Consider the following 23,633-nt stretch of genomic DNA (forward strand, 5'->3'; position numbering starts at 1 on the left):
TCAGTGAATTTGTATTGATTTTGATTTATCAAACTTCCCCATTAAAAAGAAGTTGTAGATTAGAAGAACCAGGAGGAATCAATTAGTCTATCATAAAGCACTATTTAAGTGCCTACTTAAGACAGTATCAAAAGTACTCTGGTTAAAAGGAGGAAGAATGAAACAGTCCCTTTTGGTGAGACAAATAACAATAAGGAGAAACTGTGTGTGTGTGTGTGTGTGTGTGTGTGTGTGTGTGTGTGGAAGAAAATAAATACATATTTAAATCTATATACATATATAGTGAGGGAGAATATACATATAAACATATATAGCATAAATATAAATTTAACAAATGAATGTATAGAAATGTATTCAAAACAAGGTTATTTGAAAGAGGCACAAGCAATTGGGGAATAATTAAAACAATATAGTTATATTCTTTTAGTTTTTTCTTATCTACTTCATAAGTTTCATCACAAAAAAGTAAGGCATACAGCAAAAATAAAATGAGGCAGTAGAGAAAACAAAATATGGAAGAGATAGCAATTTGACAAATACATGCTTTTTACTCATTTTATTTCTTTAAAATGGTTACTAGATAGTAGAAAGTGTTTTCAATTTAACAATATCCTAAATTAATTTTTATTTACAGAGTGCCTGGCATATAGTAGGTGCTTAATAAATGCTTATTTATTATTTGATTGATTGGTTCTCCAAAAAAAAACCATAGGATTTTAGCAGCAAGAGATAAAAAGCAACCTTAAACTTATAACAGTAACTATTGAAATGAATTATTAAATTACCTTGTAAAACTCTGTGGCTACTACTACACTTTGACATAAAAATAGATCCAATAAATCTTGACATTTTTGTATTTAGAAAAATAATGTAGTTTCAGCTGATTACAAAACCAACTATAACAGTACTGTACCACAATCCCCTCTTTTCTTTACTTTATGATAGCAAATCTCAAGGATAAAGCTTTGACTGGGCCCCTTACATCCTCAGTTTACTACACAGAACTAGAAAAGCCAATGTTCTCACTCAGAACAAGCTCATCCAACAGTATGTGTAGCCTACTACTAATCTATCCTTTCTATCTGCCTTTATTTTGCTGATATCTATTCCTATGACCCATGTTTTGACACCTTTATGTGAGTCTCTATATTTTGAAATGATAATTCTATTACTGGTCATTATTTCTGGAGAGTTTGCATTCCAGAAGAAAGTAAGCTTTCTTGAAGAAAAAAATTTGTTGTTATTATTTTAGTCCTCCATTTATTAGGTCAACAAATAAACAAATACTTGAAGGAGCAACATTTGGTTTTGTGAGTGTGTGTGTGTATGTGTGTGTGTGTGTGTGTGTGTGTGTGTGTGTGTGTGTGTTTTAATATCACGAACTTGGTTAAATTGGTGATCCCAACTTCTAGAATTATTAGTAGAGTATGTTAAAGTTTCATAGGGTAGCAGCCTAAGGATGCTTAAACATTTATATAGTCACCACACAGTGGAAAGTCTTATAAAACTGTCATTTATGAACAAAACTAATACCTGCCTTCTTGGCTAACAGTATTATAAGGTAAACTGTAATCATTATTTCAGATTACAAAATTTAATTCATGACATTTCTAACTAACTCTGTGTAAAACTAACATATATTTTAATTAAATTCTACTATTCTGTATTTAAATAGCTGTCATGCCCATTCCATTACAGGGGAAATATTTGTATGCCTAGAGTTTATATTTTTACATGGGTAACTGACAGATGGTATCTACATGGGAAGTATTAATTAAATCAATAACTAAATCATTCATCTTTCATGAATTGAATTTTTCAGTTGAATGTTTTATGTATTTTAAAGACTAAATCTGTTTTTACTTTTTTCAGGTTTAGTTTTGTACTGTGAATAACATATAAATATAGTTATTGTCTCAGTCCTGTAAAAATGTACATTCTAAAATAATAGCATACACATGCAATATATACTTTATGGGAATCAAAAGTGATATGTGAATTATTTGAGAAAAAATAATTTTGATAATGATACATTTCATGATGTTATTACATGTATTTCTACTGATGCTAAGCTGACATAATATATATTATCTTGACCCAAAGAAACTAGATTGATCTGACGTCTCTCTTTTTCACACATATAGATACTTTAGTCTAGAAGACATATTTACTTTCTGCCCCTTGAAGATAGGCTTCCAGTGGTAATCCAGGTCACAGTAGTGTTTTCTGTGAAAGGTTGTGGTTCTACAATGTTGCCATTTTTTTTCTCAAAGATGAGCTTCCAAAGGCAATCAAGGACTATTGTAGCACCTATCTGGAGGCAGGAAGCCATGTGTTCTCAGGCATTATAATATAATGCCTGTTTAAGGGGAAGGGCCAACTGTCTCCACTTGCTTCCTTGTATACACAGTACACAGCACAGGATGAGACTCTCAGTAAATGTTAGCTGAGTTTAGTAGTAGTTGAATCAGAAACAATGGCTCTCTTAGAAATGTAGTCATAAAGGGACAGAATTGTTTTAATATGAAATTGTTAATATCAGTCAAAACTTTCCTATTTATTTTCTTTTTTTAAATTTTCTTATTTAATTTTTATTTAATTTTATAATTATAACTTTTTTTTGGACAGTACATATGCATGGGTACCTATTTATTTTCTTGAGGCAACCAGTATAATCTAGCACCTGTTCTGAGGCAGGAGATTTCAACATCCTGGACCATATTAATGCCTCCTTTAGGGCAGCATGACAACCAATAGAGGACTATGCTAGTGTCTGTCCCAAGATGAAACATTGTGTAACAGAGTTCTAAAGTGTCTGAAACAGGAAGCTAAAGTACCTGCCACCTTCTCTTTCCCTTAATAAGTTAGGTTATCTTACATCTACTCTAAATAGGGACATCAGTGACTCCAGGTGATGCTAGTATATACTTTTTGAGACAGAAATTAATACAACTTCAGGGTGTTTAAGCTCTTGCTCCGAGGCAAAATGCTAAGGAAACATTTACTTCCTTACCAGGAAAGATTGTGATGAAAGCAGTCTATTTAAGTGTATTTGTTTGGCTCCTACCAGAGGTAGGAGGTTTTTCAACTTCAGACCAGGGCAGATCTTGAAAGTCTTGAAAACTTGGGGTACTCACTCTAGTATCTGTCCCAGGGTGGAAAGGTCTGAGAACCACTAGGTAGGAGGCCACAACAGTGTCACCTCTCATCAAGTACCTGCTGAGGCAGGAGCCTCAGATGTGAATGCTTTTCTTCTAAAGATAAGCTTCTGGTCCTCTTCATCTAATCTTATCTCCATGCCCTCTCATTGCTGCTTCCAGCTTCCTGACTGGATTAGTAGTCTCTAAGACAACTTGGGACATACCTTCTTTTGCTCTTGTTCTTGAGAACTCTAGACTAATTTTACATTTAGAGAAGTACTTGCTACATAATGTTTAATAAATATTTGTTTATTGATTGATCAATTGTATTGAGATACATGTTTCATTTTTCTTTTACTGTGTGTTATTTTGTTACTTGAAGGAGAGATGCTAAAAAATAAAGCTTAAAAAAAGCACACTTTAATGACTGTTAGAGAAATTGCAGCAACTATAGGAATGGGGTGCATCAAGAAGTATTCAAAACTACAATGAATCAATCACACACACTAAAGTACAGAGTAAAATGCAGTCAAAAATATTCTTGTGAAATAGCCTAATTTATTCTCAGAAAATAAAGAGTTTTAGAGAGGTCCAACAACTGGATGATTTGTTGTTGATTTCTCTTCAATGTAGCATATGCTTCTTGAAGTTGGAGTACGAAAAGATATTTCCCAAAAAAGCTACTTATCATTACTAATAAGGAAAAGAAAACACTTTTCTTGGACAAAATAATACAAAAGTTGGCATACTATATATTAAAAATAGCATTTTCCCTGATGAATCTCTCTTAGAGACAGGTAAATGGTAGAGAGAAGGATAGCCCCAGAATTAGGAAGACCTGAGTTCCAATATGACCTCAGATATTTATTAGCTGAATGATTCTGGGTAAGTGAATTAAGCAATTTGTCTTAGTTTCCTCAACTCTTAAATGGAGATAATAATAGCAATTACCTCCCAGTGTTGTTGTGACTGTCAAATTAAATATTTGTAAAGCAGTTAGCATAGTGCTTGACACATAGTAGACATTTAATAAATGCTTCTTTCCTTTCTTTTTCTTTAAAAGCTTTACTAAATCTATTGGATTAAGAGGTATCAGTGTTTGTAAGATTTGGTCATCTTTATCATACAGAAATATAATATGATATATATATACATATATATATATACACACACACACATATGCAAACACACTCATAGATAGAATAACTATTTGTCTGGCTAACTGTCTATCTATCCATCTATTTAATCTCCTCAAGAAAGTGTTTTGGAGAATTTTACTTCCTGTACCCAAGAACATCTTCTCTTGAGCCTATATAGTTCTTGAAATCTTGCCTCCAGTGAGGAAATGATAAGCTCTGATTGTACACACACACACACACACACACACACACACACACACACACACACACACACACAGAGATAGAGAATGCTACATATATATATCCATCTAGGTCTAGATTTACTGAGCAGAATTATTCCAGGATTATAGGAATCCCTAAGTGGAGATAAAATACTGAAAAATATCCTTACCCCCATATGATGCATCATACCAAGAGATGGAATAAATAACTTGGAACATTACTGACTGAAACTACATTGAAAATCTATGAAGTTTACTCAAAGATATCTGAAAAATTCAGTTTCTCAAAGGCGCATTTAATATCTAATGCACTAAAAGTGTAGTACCATGATAAATTAAATATTTGAGAACTCAGTGCCAAAATGTATTTTAAAAGGAGGACATATTGGTAAATAAAACTCTTTAAATGGGAAAAATGTTATAAAGTTTATTGTATGTCAATAAATTTAATTTTTTATATTTTGTGCCAATTACATTGCACACCACCTTAAGCATAAATATTATCATGTACATATTAATATGATATGTGTTTTCAACTTTTGTGTTTTTTTAACCTTTATTTGTCATATTTTAATTTTCCATTTCCTTCCTTCTTTTAAGAGAATGTGAATCTATGGAGTCTGATTGATGGATATATTATCTACTCAATTGAATAAAGCTTCCTGAAGAGGAAAATATAGTTGTTGTTGTTTTAAAATAGCAGATAGAAACATGTTAAAAATAGAGAATAGATTATTTTTGATGTTATGGAACTCCTTAACACTAAAGCTAATTTTTTCTTTCCTTTATCTTGCGAGGAAAGATCATATTCTTCACTCAGAAAAAAATACAAAGCAAATTGAGTATATAGTTATTTTATAATACAGTGGAACATAAATAAACTCTAAAAATTAATCTGAAAAGAAAATCCAAGTTTGCAATGATTGCAGAGTGAGGTAGAGCCAATGTCATCTCATTTTTTCTGCCATATATTTTCTAAAGGATAGCTTATCATATAAGATAGAGATTATGTTTGTTTTTTATAAATTTTTATTTAGTATAGAGCTATTGAAAATTCAGAATTATAGGGGGTTCCACAATTTTGATGATTTTTTTTATATCTTCATTTTTCTATACATAGGAACTTGGGATATCACTGTAAAGACTAGTAATGTTTTGTCCAGTTGCATAAGCCCTAAAATGGCCTTCACTGTATGCTGTGAACGAGGCACTTATCCACCAGTCATATTTCCAAAAGGCTCACTTCGAAGGGCTCAAGTCTTTAGGACCATAATGAAAATGGACAGAAATTATGGAGTTATAAAGAAAGTACGTTTGCAAGTAGAAGATGCTGAAGATGGCAAGTCTGGCATTGCCATGAGGTAAAAATTACTAAAGCATATCTCTATGTACTCAGATTTCTGTTTTCATTAGAGTATAAATTAAGTTCCTACAAGTATACATATATTGTATTTAACTTGTACTTTAACATATTTAACATATATTGGTCAACCTGCCATCTGGGGGGGGGAAGGAGAGGGAAAGTTGGAACAAAAGGTTTTGCAATTGTCAATGCTGAAAAATTACCCATACATATATATTGCAAATAAAAAAAAAAAGTATAAGTTCTTAGTGGAGTTAAGGTTATTTACATCTATTAGAGATGGATATTAAATGTATGTGTATATGTGTCTGTGTGCACACAAACATATCCATATCTATACACACACACACACACACACACATATATATATATATATATATATATATATATATATATATATACATAATATAGTTCACTTATATCCAATACTGTAAGCCTTTTTTTTTAATTTTGAAAAATAATGTGAGCAGCTAAGAGTCTTGTCACCCCTGATTTCAAGGGCAATATAAAGCTATTCCTTTCTTAGATGCCATTTGGAAAGTAAGAATTTTGTTAACTACAAGATAACCAATAGGTAACTACATTTCTTTTCATATTTCAGTGTTTTAGTTCATGTTTATTTTTTCCCTATTTCAATTTTAGAATGATTCTGTAAGCATGACAGACATTATTTCAACAATTCTAAATGGACTTTTATGTATTCTGCACTTATAATTCAAAACAGGCCTGTAGTCTTTCCCTCCCCCAAAAAAAATATGTCACTAAAATGTGCTAAAGGAGAAATGAGTAACAAAAACGACATTGATGTCTAAGATACTGAAGTGTAAGACTTAAATTACATCAAAACTCTGACAATGGAGCAACAATAGAGTCTCTTCCATTTCTTTCCAAAATGAAAAAAAAAAGTCTTAAGATAGAAGCTTTGTTTTTGATTAAGAGTATACTATGCCCTTTTCATTGTCACAAAAGTAGAAAGCTACCTGCCTTAACAATAGCAAATGATGGTAGCAATCATGATTAAACAAACAGTAGCCATTATTTAACAAGACTTTTCACTTTTGCCTTCTCTCTTTTAAAGATATCTGCACTTGGTGGGTTGGTCAACTTTACACTAAATATCTCAGACTAAGGAAGCTCAGTAGAAGTTATATGTTGAGATGTGAAATTTGCTGATGAATAACTGTTCTGAGCCCTCCATGAAAGTAAGTACTGTGATGGAAAGGCAGGTTAAAGGAAAAGGACTCCTGAAACCACCAGAATGATGATAATTCATTCTCAAAGGCATTCACAGAAGACAGTTCAATGTGGCATTGCCCTTCCCTGGAACTGTTAAACATGGTAGATTTTCTCAAGACAATGTACGATGCCTCCTGCTGTCTCTATTGTCAGATTTGAAGAGCTGAACAGTAATATTACTATCATCTTTTCTTGCAACCCTACAGGGAAGAATTAGCTAATTGTCTGTAAAGCTTTTTGAAATGAATACATTCACCCAAGTTAATGGGATGTTGGGAGTGTTTTATATAGTCTTGATAACATCAAGCATTTAGGACAGAAAAAATGCACAGTATATTTGTAAATAAGAATGTTTCTTTCCCTATCTCCCTCAATATATACATATATACACATATAAATTTAATAACATTTTTCCTAACAATATATTTGACACCAAAAACAGTTGCATTAGTGATTATTCTTAAATTTATTTCTTCTCATTTTTTTACTTGTAATGAAATGAATCACATAATATATCATTAAGATAGATGATATTTTGCTCAGTAGTTGACTGACTGACTGAATTGGCATTACTTTGACTTTAAAACATATAAATCAGATTCATATAGTTTTATTTTAGAATTCATTTTTATTGATATATTTTTTCTCTTACATTCCCTTTTTCCTTTTAGCCTTCACTTTATCACCTCCCAGAAAGTTATCCATTTTGAGAAAAAAAATAGCTTTATTTCTTTAAAGACAGAATTCCTTTTGTCATTGAAAATATGCATAAACATTTTTACATTAGTCAAAATGTAGACCTTATTATTTTTGTGTCTCCCCCATTTTTGTCTGTAAAAAAACCCCTGAATTTCACCTGTAATATTATTCTTAAGTATATATTTTTTTTTCTTTTAAAAAATAGTTCATTTGAAGGTATGATCTCCAGGGTAAGGAGAAGAATCGTAAACAGACCATTATGAAATTTTTTGGAAGTCCATTGTAATGAGTCAGAACCAGTCATAGGAATTAAAACTAGATGAGCTTTAGAGATCATCCAAGTCAATTCCAATCATTTTACCTTTGGAGAAACTGAGTCTCCTAGAGGTTAAGTGGAATTATGCAAAAAGAGAGCTGGGATTCATACCAAACTTCATGATCCTGAGACCAGAAGCTCTTTGCATTACATGATAATATGTCACATGGGAAGTGAATATGTAGAAAGCTTGTTAAATATCCCCATGCCCACCAAAAAAGCTCTATACAAGCCAACCAAAAAGTGCTATTGGCACTGTTATTAAATAAATATTGATTGCTACTATATAATGGGTATTATGGCTAAGTCCTGTGGATTCAGAGACATAAATGTAAACATCCCTGTCCTAAAGGAAATTCCATCCTACTAAGGGGAAAATATACAGAAAAATTAATGCAAAATAGAAATGAAGTAAAGTACTTATGTGTGGAAAAATAAAACTAACACCAGGCAGAATCAGGAAAGACCTCTGAAAGAAATGACATTTGAACTGTTTCTTGAAGGGAACTCAGTATTCCAAAAAGTGAAGATGAGAAAGGATAATAGTCATGGAGGATCCTATACAAAATGAGGGAGGTAGGTAGAATATAGGAGGAGAAAAAAAACAAATAACCTCATTCTCCCTCCCTGACAAATGTTTATTGACATTTCTCTCCTATGTCCTCTTATTTCTATTCCCAGAGCTACTCAAGCCCTCATTATCTTTCATCTAAACTACTGCAATACCATTGTCATGGCAATCCCTGCTTCAAGTCTCTCCTCATTCCAAACTGTATAATGACCAAAGTGGTTTTCCTAAAAAGTTCACCTCACCATGTTATTCCTCTCCCATGCTGATATTCCTATCCCCACATATATACACACCCAAGATACTCCAGAGACCTTTAGAATCAAATATAAGCTCATCCATCTGACATTTAAAGCTTATCTCAACCTGATATCTTTCCATATTTCCACTTTTCTTAAACATTTCTCCCCTTTATTATGGCTCAGCTATTCTAGCTAGCTTGCTTGTATACAATGTGCCATGTCCCATCATACTCTAGGCATCTACTATACTATGAGTCCATGTATCTGCTCATAAGGCTTTCTGATTTCCCTCAGCATCCATTCTAGTGTGTGTTAATTTCTAACTTTTTTTTTCCTCCACATCATTTGTCTGCCCCCATACTGCTCCCAAACTAACATTCCCTCCCTATTCAAATGATTCTGAATCTCTAAAACAAAAAAACAAAACCCAAAAACAACTACAACAACAACAACAACAAAAATTGCCATTGTTCAAATCCAATTCTTTCTTACTCTTTGACCACTTCTTCTCCCCCTTAATCTCATTAATGACTCACTTTAAAGCTTCCCAGGTCTTTTACTATATTCCCTGAAATACCTGCTCTACAACTACAAACTAATTGTCATCTTAAACCTTTTTACTTATCGTTCCTCATTCTTACAGTCTCTAAGAACTGGCTCCCCCTAATTAAATAGATTCCCTGAACTCACTTTCCAGCATATGTTCATGCTGGGACAGTGTCTGATTCATAGTAGGTGCATAATACATTCTAGTTGACTAATTAATTAACTGGTTGCATTTTTTATTCATGCCCCTTTCTCACTGGGTATAGTGAATAAATGGTAATACTCCTTGTTTCTAATGGCTACTTACAGACTTTTTCTCTAGCACTATGATTCAGTAATTTCTCCTTTTTTGAAGTTCACTCAGTCAAATCAATAAACATTTATTTGTCAATTATGTTACCCAAGCACTATGCTAAGCATTGTGATACAAATAAAGTTTAAAAAAAAAGTCCTATTTCTAAAGACACTGACAGCCTACTTATTGCAGAGACAAACATGCAAATAAATACAAACAAGATATATGCAGGATAAATGGGAAACAATTTCAGAGGAAAGGCACTAACATTAAAAATGATTGTGAAAGATTTTTGTAGAAGGTGGATCTTCAGGTAAAACTTGAAGGATCAGGGAAGGGAGAAGATGGATAAGAGAAGTGAGTTCTAATTCAATGAAAAGCTTTAGAATTGGGAGATGGAACATCACATGTGAAAAACAGTAAGGAGTTCAGTCACAGTGAATCACAGAGTATATGGCAGTTAGTAGGGTCTAATAAGTTTGGAAAAGCAAAAAGAATCTAGAAAAAATTAGGGACAGTTATAGCTTCCACTCTCATTCTTATGTTGGATTGGAATCTTCCTACTAATAGCAATATCTGACATATACTCAGAACTTTCAGATTTACAAATACTGTTTTACACATACTATCTCATTGGAAGCTCAGAAGAACACTGATATTTCAGTGCTATTATTATTCCTATTTTACAGATGAGAAAGCTAAAGTCATAGAGATTGAATATCTGATCTAGGATCACAGAACTATTAAGTATCTGAGGCAACATTTAAAATCAGCTCTCCCCTGTGTTTCTCACAAAGTTTTCTTCTCCTTAAGGTGAGAGCATGAATATAGAATATTAATTAGATGGCAAGCTTCATTGTCAGAAAGATATGTGTTCAATTCCACTTCTAGTATATAGCTTTGTGATCTTTGGCAATTGCCCTGGTAATATTCTCAGCCATCTTTAGTCTGGAACAAATTTCTGGGTTGAGGATTTACTGTGGTTTGTATTTCAAGATTACTGTGATTTAAACTTGCAAGACACTGGTGAGTGAAGGAAAATCTTAGTAAGTTTCTAGGTGGAAAATCAAAAGCCACATACCACCATCTGGGTATAAATATTTTGGCTACAATAGAACTCATTGGGGCACTGCTTATTATCTGTCACCTCTAACACTTTTCTTAATATGTGCATGTGAAGTGAACAGGATCAAGAAAGTGATTTTCAAATTAAGAGCACATAGTATTAGTGAGGTAAAATGATAAATAATGTAAGGATACTAGGAGGGACATGCCTAAATTCACATAAATGTTTAATCATAGTTGTAAAAGTAGGGCCAATAAGCCCTCTTTGTGGTGGCCAGAAACTGGAAACTACATGGATGCCCATCGATTGGAGATTGGCTGAATAAATTGTGGTATATGAATAGTATGGAATATTATTGTTCTGTAAGAAATGACCAACAGGATGATTTCAGAAAGGCCTGGAGAGACTTATATGAACTGATGCTGAGTGAAATGAGTAGGACCAGGAGATCATTATATACTTCAACAACAATACTGTATGATGATCAATTCTGATGGACGTGGCCCTCTCCAGCAATGAGATGAACCAAATCAGTTCCAAAAGAGCAGTAATGAACTGAACCAGCTACACCCAGCGAAAGAACTCTGGGAGATGACTATGAACCACTACATAGAATTTCCAATCCCTCTAATTTTGTCCGCCTTCATTTTGGATTTCCTTCACAGGCTAAATGTACACTATTTCAAAGTCTGATTCTTTTTGTTCAGCAAAACAACTGTTTGGTCATGTATACATATATGGTATTTAATTTGTACTCTAACATATTTAACATGTATTGGTCGACCTGCCATCTGGGGCGGGGGAAGAGAGAGGGGAGAGATTGGAACAAAAGGTTTGGCAACTGTTAAGGTTGTAAAATTACCCATGCAAATATCTGGTAAATAAAAACTATTAATAAAAAAAAAAAGAAAGAAATGAAAAAAAAAGTAGGGCTAATAATCTGACTTCCATTCTAGCTTTAGATCCTTTAACCAGGGTTTCCACAACCTCTATCTCTGAGAGTTAGATATGACTAATGAAGCTATTTAATAATCTTCCCAGAGGTTCCTACAGAATCTCAGGTTAAGTAGTTCCTATTCTCCTGGGAGCCAGCAGATGGTTTAAAAGTGCTCTTCTTTGAGTTTGCTATTTCCTCTCCATAATTCTCACCAACTTTCTTTGATCACATGATTTATAACGGATAGTTATAGAGAATGAGAAAAAAGGAGAAAATTAAATAATCATTGGAAGTTTTCATTGTGGAAGACACAGTAAAGTATTAATTTATAGGTATATCTTTTTTGCTATCAGATAGATGAAATCAATGGCATATTATTTCAGCATATGTTTATACTTCTTCCTTTCATGAATATTGTTGTTATTGTTGTTCAGTCATTTTTCACTCGTATCTGACTCTTTATGACTCCATTTTGGGTTTTCTTGGTGAAGATACTGGAGGATTTGCCATTTCTTTCTCCAGTTCACTTTACAGATGAGGAAACTGAGGCAAACAGGGTTTAGTGATTTGCCCAGGATCATATAGCTTAGTAAGTGACTGAGGCTAGATTTGAACTTAGGAAAATAAGGCTTTCTGACTTAGGCCCATTGCTCTATCCATTATACTACCTAACTACTCTCCATAATGCTTAACAGAATAATACCATTCACTTCTCTTTGAATATTATGCATTACTTAGTTTAATGTGCTTGCTTATTGACCCTATTTCCCTATCATGGTATCCATCCTAATAGGATTTCTTTAATTTACCCACCACTACTATTTTTAATCTATTCTCAAAAGTTTGAAAGCATTCTAAATTTTTATATGTGTCAATCTTCTATAATTTCAACTAGATTTGAAACTCTATGAGGTCAGTGACCATGTGTTAAGTTTCATTATATCTACTTTTTTTTCTCCTCACTCCCTCTCTCCAAAATTATGCAGTTATGGGCAAGTTGTGGAAGTTCTGCAAATATTGATGACTTCTTGACTAATTACATTTCTAACAACCCAATGTATCCTTTAATTCCATCAACCTACTGACATTTTTTTATCATTTATACTTACTAAGTAGCAATCAGATCCATGTTTCATTGATACAGAGATCTTTTGGAGAGAAACTTTCCCTACTAAATTAGATCAGAACAATTTAGAAACTTCTAGTTTTAGAGAATTGACTAATGCACTGAGAGGTTAAGTGACTTATTCAGGGTCATATAGCCATTATGTATCAAATGGACAACCTGTACCTACATGTTCTTGGCTCCCAGTCCAGATCTCAGTCTACTATACTCTATGTTGGATTGCATTGAACAGGTTGAACACAGAACAAAATCACAAACACAATAAAATTGACCACATCATTATAAATGTGTATATTGTTACTAGTAAAAAAATCATAAATGTTTATTAATATTGGAGTGATTTTAATTACTTGTTTATGCATATTATTATTTTATTGCTAAAAGGTTCAAATCAGTTTCAAATGAGAAGAAATGGAAAAAATGAAAAAATAAAGCATGCAATTAAGGAGTTCCAAATTTACCTATTCAAATAACCTATTAGTAATAAAATTTTTGATAATAGAACTTACCTTGACATGAACAATCACCATCCACTGTGGGAATTTAACTAACGTAAAGAAATTCAATTAATCTATATTCTAGTACTATGCTATGCAATTGATTATGAAATTGCCTTTTAAAACAATAAGAGGTGATGAAAATATATAATTCATTTGCAGAAAGTTTGTCATGACATTCAATTAAGTCATAACACCCCCAAGAGAACATAAGGATAAATCTGCAAGAACAATATACAGACAAAAAAAAGTCTTGCCCATCTTTCTGTAAAAATCTATTTTCTTCCTTAATTCTATTAACTACACTGAAACTTTGTTTTCTCAGCTTGGTGAGGTACATTATTAAATAATAATGGCACTAATGAAAATGAAAATAGGAAGAATAGTTAAACCAAACTGGTATATACAGACATGTCCAAACTGAGGGCAACAAAATTTTGAGAGTGTTGAAGCAGTTTTTCTGAATTTAACTGAAAGAATGGAAAATACCAATTAGAAAATAAGTTCATTTCATATGACACTGAATAAACAGATCAATTTAGGTAGAATTGTCATTTTTATTATATTAGTTGAGCCTACCCATGAGTAATTGATATTTTTCTAGTTGTTTAGATCTGACTTTATTTGTGTGAGAAATGTTTTGTAATTGTCTTCATGTAGTTCCTGGGTTTATTATTTATTTTATATTGTGAATAGTTATTTTAAATGGAATTCCTTTCTATCTCTTGCTGATGGGCTTTGTCAGTAATATGTAGATATGCTGATGATTTGTGTGGGCTTATTTTATATCCTGCAACTTTTCTAAAGTTGTTCATTGTTTCCAGTAGATTTTTGGATAATTTTCTAGGAATCTTGAAGTAGATTATCGTGTCATCTACAAAGAGTGAGTTTTATCTTCTCATTGCCCATTCATATTCCTTTAATATTTTTCTTTTCTTATTGCTAAAGCTAATATATCTAATCCAATATTGAAAAAGAATGGTGATAACAGGCATGCTTGTTTCATCCCCATTCTTATCGGAAATGTGTCCAGTTTCTCTCCATCACAAATAATATTTGCTTTTGGTTTTAGATAGCTACTGTTCATTATTTTAAAGAAAGCTCCCTTTATCCCTATAGTCTATAGTGTTTTTTTTAAAGGAATGGGTGCTGCATTTTGTCAAAACCCTTTTTGGCATCTGTTGAAATTATCATATAATTTTTGTTGGTTTTGTTATTGATATGCTTGATTATGACAATAAATCACCTGATATTGAACCAGTCCTGCATTCCTGTTATAAATCTCACTTAATCTTAGTGCTACTGATATCCTGCTGATAAGTTGCTGTAATTTCTTTGCTAATATCTTACTTAAATTTTTTGCATCAATATTCATTAGAGAGATTGGTCTGTAATTTTCTTTCTTTGTTTTGGCTCTTCCTGGTTTAGGTATCAGTACCATATTTGTATTATAGAAGGAATCTGGCAGTATTCATTCTTTATTTTTCCAAATAGTTTACATAATATTGGAATTAATTGTTCTTTAAATATTTGGTAGAATTCACTTGTGAATCCATCTAGCTCTGGAAATTTTTTTTCTTAGGGAATTCATTAATTGTTTGTTCAATTTCTTTTTCTAAAATGGGACTATATAAGTAATTTATTTCATCTTCTAGTAATCTGGGCAATTTATATTTTTTGTAAAAATTCATCCATTTCACTTAGATTGTCAGACTTGCTGCCATAGAGTTGGGCAAGATAGCTCCCAATTATTGCTTTACTTTCTTTTTCATTGATGCTAAGTTCACCATTTTCATTTCTGATGCTGGTTATTTGGTTTTTTTCTTTCCTTTTTCTAATCAAATTAGCCAAAGGTTTATCTATTTTGTTTGTTTTTTTTTTTTTTTCATAAAATCAACTCTGAGTTTTATTAATTAGTTCAATAGTTTTCTTAGTTTCAATTTTATTAATCTTATCTTTGTGTTTCAGAATTTCTAATTTGGTATTTTATTGGGAGGGCTTTAATTTGTTCTTTTTCTAGATTTTTTAGTTGCATGCTGAATTTATTGATCTCTTTCTCTATTTTGTTCATGTAACAACATAAAGATATACAATTTCCCTTAAGAACTGCTTCACCCCATAGGTTTTGGTATGCTATCTCATTATTGTCATTCTCTTCGATGAAATTATGGATTATTTCTGTGACTTGTTATTTGGCCCACTCATTCTTTAGAATTAGATTATTTAATTTCCAATTTGTTTTTAGCATTCCTGATGCTTTATTGAATATAATTTCTATTGCACTGTGGTCTAAAAAGAAACATTTACTGTTTCTGCCTTTCTGCATTTAATTGTGAGGTTTTTGTTCCCAAATATGTGAAGAATTTTTGAGTAAGTGCCATGTATTGCTGAGAAAAAGGTATATTCAGTTCTGTCTCTATTCAATTTTCTCCAGAGGTCTAACATATCTAGGATTTTAGAATCCTATTAACCTTCCTAATTTGTTTTTGTTTATTTTGTGATTATATTTTTCTGATTCTGAGAGGGAAAGGTTGAGGTTCCACACTTGTGTAGTTTTACTATTTCTTCCTGAAAATGACTTAATATATGTTCTAGGAATTTATATTCTCTACCACTTAGTGCACACACATTTACTATCATCACTACTTCATTGTTTAAGATACTGTTCATCAAGATGTACTTTCCTTCCTTTTCTTTTTTAATTACATGTATTGTTCCTTTTGCTTTATCTGAAATTAGAATTGCTACCCCTAATTTTTTTAACTTTATCTGAAGCATAATAAATTCTGTTGCAGCCTTTTAGCTTTACTCTGTTATGTGTCTCTATGTGTCAAATGAGTTTCTTATAAACAATATATTGCAGGATTCTGTTTTTTAATCCATTTTGCTATTTGCTTCCATTTTATGGGAGAGTTCATCCCATTAACATTCATAATTATGATTATCAGATCTGGATTTCCCTCCATCCTATTTTTCCCCTATGTATACTTTTGTTCTTTCTTTCTACCCTGTCCCTTTTTAGTTGTGTTTTGTTTTTATCCCACCCCACTCACTACCTGCTCTATCTTCTATCACCCCCCTTCTTTTATATCTTTCTCCTAATGTTTCTATCCTACCTTTTATCCAGGCTCTCCATTTTCTTTCCTTTTTCTCCTCTTTTTCATAGGGTAAGATTTCTCTACTCAATTACATGACTAAGTTATTCCTTCTTTGAGTAAAAACCCATGAGATCAAGCTTTATACAATGCTCATCTCCCTTCCTTTTTTCTCTCTAATGGAATAGGTCTTTTGTGCCTCTTCTGTGGTCTAATTTGTCCCATTATACCTCCACTTTCATCTTCTCCCAATAAAATCCTTTTCCCACCCTGTAATGTCTTTTTGTTTGATATCATAACATCAGATTCCATTCACAACCACATTCGTCATCCATGAAATGTCCCCCTCTAATTGCCCCAATAACTGATACATTCATAGTTTTACTACCTACCAAAAGCAGTCAATAACTAATAACCTATATACTCAATAGTTAAAAGTCAACAAATGTTTATTAAGTATATACAAAGAAAAGCAAAAATATGCTTCTGCCCTTGCAAGGCTCATGTTCTAATAGGAGAAATGATATGAAAACATTAGTATTTCTGTGTGTACAATATATATGATATAAAATATATATGATAAATATAGTTCCAAAGGAAGGCAATCACAAAAGGAAGTACTAGTCACTTAAGGCAGAGCAGGGAGGATTTCATGGTTTGACCAAGAAATACCAATTGCAGAACTTAGGACTTGAGCTGAGAGAGCCAGAGATTAAGAGGATGGAAATAAGGAAAAAGAGCATGGAATAGAGTATAGAAATTGCATAGAACCAGGAGTCAGATTATCATGTGTAAGGAACAGCAAGAAAGTCTCTGGATCAAATAGTACATAGGAAAAAAATAGCATAGGAATGATAAGTAGATAGGAAGGAAACACGTTTTTGTTGTTCAATCATTTTCAGCTGATTCTGACTCTTTGTAACTGCTCCAACACGGAATTTTCTTGAGCAAAATATGGTTCGCTATTTTTTCCCCAGTTCATTTTATAGATGAGGAACTGAGACAAACAGGGTTAAGTGAATTGCCCAGGGTCACACAGGTGTTAAGTGTCTAAGGCTAAATTTGAATCTAAGTCCTCTTAATTATTTAAAAACTTATTTCTAATTCATGGAATATGAGGCATTTTCATAATACAATATAATAAAAAAGGTTGTATATGAAACTGAAAATGTACTATGAACAATTTCCTATGGCTTTAAATATACAACAAAATTATCATGTACATTTTTTCTTTTTTCTTTCCATACTGTGACTATAATAGAAACAAAAAGGTTTTGTAAAATTATAAATTTTTGAAAGTTATTCTAGAAATGCTTGTATTTATCAGTTTTTTTTTCTAGATATAGATAGCATCTTTCTTCACATATCCCTTATAGTTAATTTTGTTTGAATAGTGTTGGCTATCTCAAATAATATAACCATGAGAGGGGAACATAGAATGGTAGCTTGTAGGTATGATTGGATCTAGGGAGGGTTTTTTGTTTGTATTATTTTGTTTTGCTGTTTGTTTGTTTCTTTTAGAATGCAAGAGACAAGGGCATGTTTGTAGGCAGAAGGGAAGAAGTCAATAGAGAGAAAGAGATTTTGAAGATTAGAAGTAGAATGAGATTTATGGGGGCAATCTGCTGGGAAAAAAATGATATCAAGGGTTCTTGTAAAAGTTTTTGCCTTGAAAAGGAGCAGAACCATCTCTTCAAGATAGGAATGAAGAGAGAGATTATGAGGAAAGATATCTGAGTGATATAAGATGTGACGAATGGGGAAAGAGTTCCTTTAGGGGAATGGTCTCAGTTCTTTTAGTAATTTAAAGGGGCAGGTCTTAAGCTGAAAGGGTGGGGAAAGAAAGCACAATGGGAAGCTTGCAAAGGAATGAAATGACATGTATGATTGAAACTATTTTCCCTTAAAAGTATGAAATGAAAAGTCAGGTTTTCACAGTATTTTACAGTATACCACATTCTTGTATTAACACAAGAAACTGAAATGTGCAGTGAATACAAGATCCTACTATGTTTATTGTTTGTAGCCTTTCAAAAAATATTGATTTTTTTTAGGATCAATGCAGACTTAAAACCTCAGCTCCAACAAAATGTCATCCATGTATATATTAAAGTCATACAAAATTCCTTGATAGATGCAACAATAGATACTTTGTTTAATGACCTTCCAATTATATTGAGCAAGAAATAAACATGGAGACATGATCACCAAATGCATTTGCCTTTGAAGTTGTTCAATACCAAGTCAAGTCCACGTGTCATATAGATTTTCTATATATAGTGAAGTCTTGCACATGTTCCTTTTGGCAGATAGCATTGTGTCAATTGCATCACAAATAATATTCACATCCAGTCAAAAGAATTTGGCTTGAACAAAAGAGGGAAAAAGTAAATTAAGTAGTAAGTTGAAAACATTTATTAAGTGCCTACTTTGTGACAGGCATTATCCTGGAAGTACAAAAAGAAGGGAATGATAGTCTCTGTTCCTAAGGAAATCACAGTTCTCAGTCTATTGGGAAGGATAATATGTAAAAAATTATGTACAAACAAGCAGTATACAGGATAAATAGGAAATAATCAACAGCAGGAAGGCACTAACAGTAAGGAAGATTGGTGGGATTTGAAATGGTATTTGAAGGAATCCAGAAGGTAGAAATGTGGAGGAAGAGTATTCTAGGAATGAAGGACAGGTAATGAAAATACCTACGGTCAAGGTGTTACATGTCATGTGAGAGGAAAAGTAAAGAAGCCATTGCATATCAGCATATTTGGAGGGACATCAACTACAAGAAAACTGGAAAGATTGTGGTAGGAAAATGATGTTAAAAATCCTAGAAAAAGATGCCCAGAATTTTAAATAGTAGATTTATGAAGAGCATGGAAAAAAATAAGCAACAGTTGATGAAGACATAGATGGTGCTCTCTGTACCTTTGGAAGGAATTTCTCCATTAATGAAGTTAACTATGATTTATATACTACTATACACAAGATCTTTCTTATCAAAAAATATTGTTATCCAAAAAGGTAATTTCAAGTCAATTATATGAAAAATAGGTATTAGAAATTTATACCATATAGCATTTAATTTATATTAGAATCCTCTCTTGAAGAAGTTTTAAACATAAGCTTACTTTATTTTCAGTTTTTATTATAGCTTTTTATTTACAAGATATATACATGGATAATTTTTCATCATTGACAATTGCAAAACCTTTTGTTCCAATTTTACCCCTCCTTTTCCCCCTTCCTTCCCCCAGATGGCAGGTTGACCAATAAATGTTAAATATGTTAAAGTATAAGTAAAATACGATATATGTATATATGGACATAAGGACAATATGGACAGTTATTTTGCTATACAAAAGGAATTGGATTTTGAAATAGTGTACAATTAACCTATGAAGGAAATAAAAAATGCAGGCAGACAAAAATAGAGGGATTGGGAATTCTATGTAGTGGTTCATAGTCATCTCCCAAAGTTCTTTTGCTGGTTGTAGCTGGTTCTCTTCATTATTGAACAAATGGAACTGATTTGATTCATCTCATTTTTGAAGAGGGCCACATCTGTCAGAATTGATCATCATATAGTATTGTTGTTGAAGTATTTAATGATCTCCTGGTCCTGCTCATTTCATTCAGCATCAGTTCATGTAAGTCTCTCCAGGCCTTTCTGAAATCATCCTGCTGGTCATTTCTTACAGAACAATAATATTCCATAATATTCATATACCACAATTTATTCAGACATTCTCCAACTGATGGGCATCCACTCAGTTTCCAGTTTCTGGCCACTACAAAGAGGGCTACCACAAACATTCTTGCACATACAGGTCCCTTTCCATTCTTTAAAATCTCTGAGATATAAGCCCAGTGGTAATGCTGCTGGATCAAAGGATATGCACAGTTTGATAACTTTTTGAGCATAGTTCTAAATTGCTCTCCAGAATGGCTGGATGTATTCTCAGTTCCACCAACAATGTATCAGTGTCCCTGTTTTCCCACATCCCCTCCAACATTCTGCATTACCTTTCCCTGTCATTCTAGCCAATCTCACAGGTGTGTAATGGTATCTCAGAGTTGTCTTAATTTGTATTTCTCTGATCAATAGTGATTTGGAATACTCTTTCATATGAGTGGAAATAGTTTTAATTTCATCATCTGAACATTGTTTGTTCATATCCTTTGACCATTTATCAATTGGAGAATGGTTTGATTTCTTATAAATTAGAGTCAATTCTGTATATATTTTGGAAATGAGGCCTTTATCAGAACCTTTGACTGTAAAAAATGTTTTCCCAGTTTATTGCTTCCCTTCTAATCTTGTCTGCATTAGTTTTGTTTGTACAAAAACTTTTCAATTTGATATAATCAAATGATCTCTAGTTCTTCTTTGGTCATAAATTCCTTCCTCTTCCACAGGTCTGAGAGATAAACTATCCCATGTTCTTCTAATTTATTTATAATCTCATTCTTTATACCTAGGTCATGAACCCATTTTGACCTTATCTTGTTATACGGTGTTAAGTGTGGGTCAATTCCTAGTTTCTGCCATATTAATTTGCAATTTTCCCCGCAGTTTTTGTCAAACAGTGAGTTCTTATCCCAAAAGCTAGGATCTTTGGGTTTGTCAAACACTAGATTATTAAAGTTATTGAATGTTTTGTCCTTTGAACCTAACCTATTCCACTGATCAACTAGTCTATTTCTTAGCCAATACCAAATGATTTTGATAACTGCTACTTTATAGATCTGGTACATCTAGGCCACCTTAATTTGATTTTTTTTTTTTTTTCATTAGTTCCCTTGAAATTCTTGACCTTTTGTTTTTCCATATGAATTTCGTTGTTATTTTTTCTAGGTCATTAAAACAGTTTTTGGGGAATCTGATTGGTATAGTGCTAAATAAATAGATTAGTTTAAGTAGCATTGTCATTTTTATTATATTTGCTCACCTGATCCAAGAGTATTTAATATTTTTCCAATTGGTTAAATCTGACTTTATTTGTGTGGAAAGTGTTTTGTAGTTTTGTTCATGTAGTTCCTGATTTTCACTTTGGCAGATAGATTCCTAAATATTTTATACTATTGGTAGTTACTTTAAATGGAATTTCACTTTGTAACTTTGTAACTGTTGGATTTTGTTAGTGATATATAAGAATGCTGATAACTTGTGTGGGTTTATTTTGTATCCTACAACTTTGTTAAAGGTGTGGATTATTTCTAATAGCTTTTTAGTAGAATTTCTGGGGTTCTCTAAGTATACCATCATATCATCAGCAAAGAGTGATAATTTGGTTTTCTCATTATCTACTCTAATTCCTTTAATCTCTTTCTCAACTTTTATTGCCAAAGCTAGCATTTCTAATACAATATTGAATAGTAATGGTGATGGGCAACCTTATTTCACTCCTGTTCTTATTGGGAATGATTCCAATTTATCCTCATTACATATGATGCTTACTGATGGTTTTAAATAGATGCTACTGATTATTTTAAGTAAAAATCCATTTATTCCTCTACTCTCAAGTGTTTTTAATAGGAATGGATGTTGGATTTTTATCAAATGCTTTTTCTGCATCTATTGAGATGATCATATGGTTTTTATTAATTTGATTATTAATATGGTCAATTATACTAATAATTTTCCTAATATTGAAACAGCCCTGCATTCCTGTTATAAATCCTACTTGGTCACGGTGTATTATCCTGGGGATGATTTTCTGTAGTCTTTTTGCTAATATCTTATTTAAGATTTTAGCATTAATATTCATTAGGGAAATTGGTCTATAATTTTCTTTCTCTGTTTTCAACCTACCTGGTTTAGGTATTAGTACCATGTCTGTGTCATAAAAGGAATTTGGTAGGACTCTTTTATTCCCTATTTTTTCAAATAGTTTATATAGCACTGGGGCTAATTGTTCTTTAAATGTTTGGTAGAATTCACATGTTAAATCCACCTGATCCTGGGGATTTTTTCTTAGGGAGTTGATTAATAGCTTGTTCTATTTCTTTTTCTGAAATGGACTATTTAAGCAATTTACTTCCTCTCTGTTAATCTGGGAAGTCTATATTTTTGGAGGTAGTCATCCATTTCACTTAGGTTATCAAATTTATTGGCATAAAGTTGGGCAAAGTAGCACCTTATTTTTCTCTAATTTCCTCTTCATTGGTGGAAAGTTCTCCCTTTTCATTTTTAAGACTAACAATTTGATTTTCCTCTTTCCTTTTTCTAATCAGATTTACCTAAGGTTCATCTATTTTATTGGTTTTTTCATAAAACCAACTCTTAGTTTTATTTATTAATTCAATAGTTTTTTTTTTACTTTCAATATTATTAATTTCTCCTTTTAATTTTAGAATTTCAACTTTAGTATATGATTGGGGTTTTTTAATTTGGTCTTTTTCTAGCTTTTTAAGTTGCAAGCCCAATTCATTGATCTTCTCTTTCTCTATTTTATTCAAGTAAGCTTACTTTATTTTCTACTAAAAAAAATTAAGATACAATTGCAACTATGTGCTAATTTTTAAAATGAAGAAATAATTGTGTATTTATTTATTTGGGTATAATTTGGATAACTAAATTGCATAATAGCATTATATACCATTCTCCACTTTACATTTTAGTTTAACAAACTACTAACTATACGGATAGTAATTTGAATAGTGAATACTTGGCAAATGAGAGCCCTCTATATTTTCCCTCTACAACACAAAGAATGAGACAGAAAAAAAAAATGTAAAACACTGGTTCTGAATCTTCATTCATTCATAACTCTCTATGTTTGGTAAATGGCTTTATATGAATTTAATTTGTATTATCATAAGCTAGAAACTCCATCCAGGCAGGGAATATTAGCTTTTTATCTACCAGTTATGTGGTACAAAGAAACATATCATGTAAAATGTATTTTAATAATATGTCTAGCTACTGTATTGCCATCCATATTTGTTAATATTTTAAAATAATAATTGTCAATAAATATTTAAAAGAAAATATGTCATAGTGAGTAGAGTATTGGACTATAAATTGGAAAGATCTGGATTCAAAATGTGCCAGAGAGAACTCAAATTGGTTTGTGAACCAAATGTTTCATGTTCACTTATATATCATTTATACCTCAGAAATTGACAAAAATTTCAAATACGG

The 23,633-nt window shown here is 32.1% G+C and overlaps 1 protein-coding gene across 3 annotated transcripts in view; it reads left to right on the plus strand.

The window, feature by feature from the left end:
* LOC141549101 (lipoxygenase homology domain-containing protein 1-like) overlaps positions 1–23,633 on the plus strand; it is a 598,160-nt gene that overhangs the window by 572,155 nt on the left and 2,372 nt on the right. For all 3 annotated transcript variants that reach the window (XM_074278423.1, XM_074278432.1, XM_074278441.1), the window contains exon 46: positions 5,621–5,861. In XM_074278423.1, the coding sequence (XP_074134524.1) occupies positions 5,621–5,861 (241 nt within the window). The remainder of the gene's footprint in view (positions 1–5,620; positions 5,862–23,633) is intronic.

The sequence above is a fragment of the Sminthopsis crassicaudata genome, chromosome 1 (assembly GCF_048593235.1).
Source record: "Sminthopsis crassicaudata isolate SCR6 chromosome 1, ASM4859323v1, whole genome shotgun sequence".
Taxonomy (NCBI): Eukaryota; Metazoa; Chordata; class Mammalia; order Dasyuromorphia; family Dasyuridae; genus Sminthopsis; species Sminthopsis crassicaudata.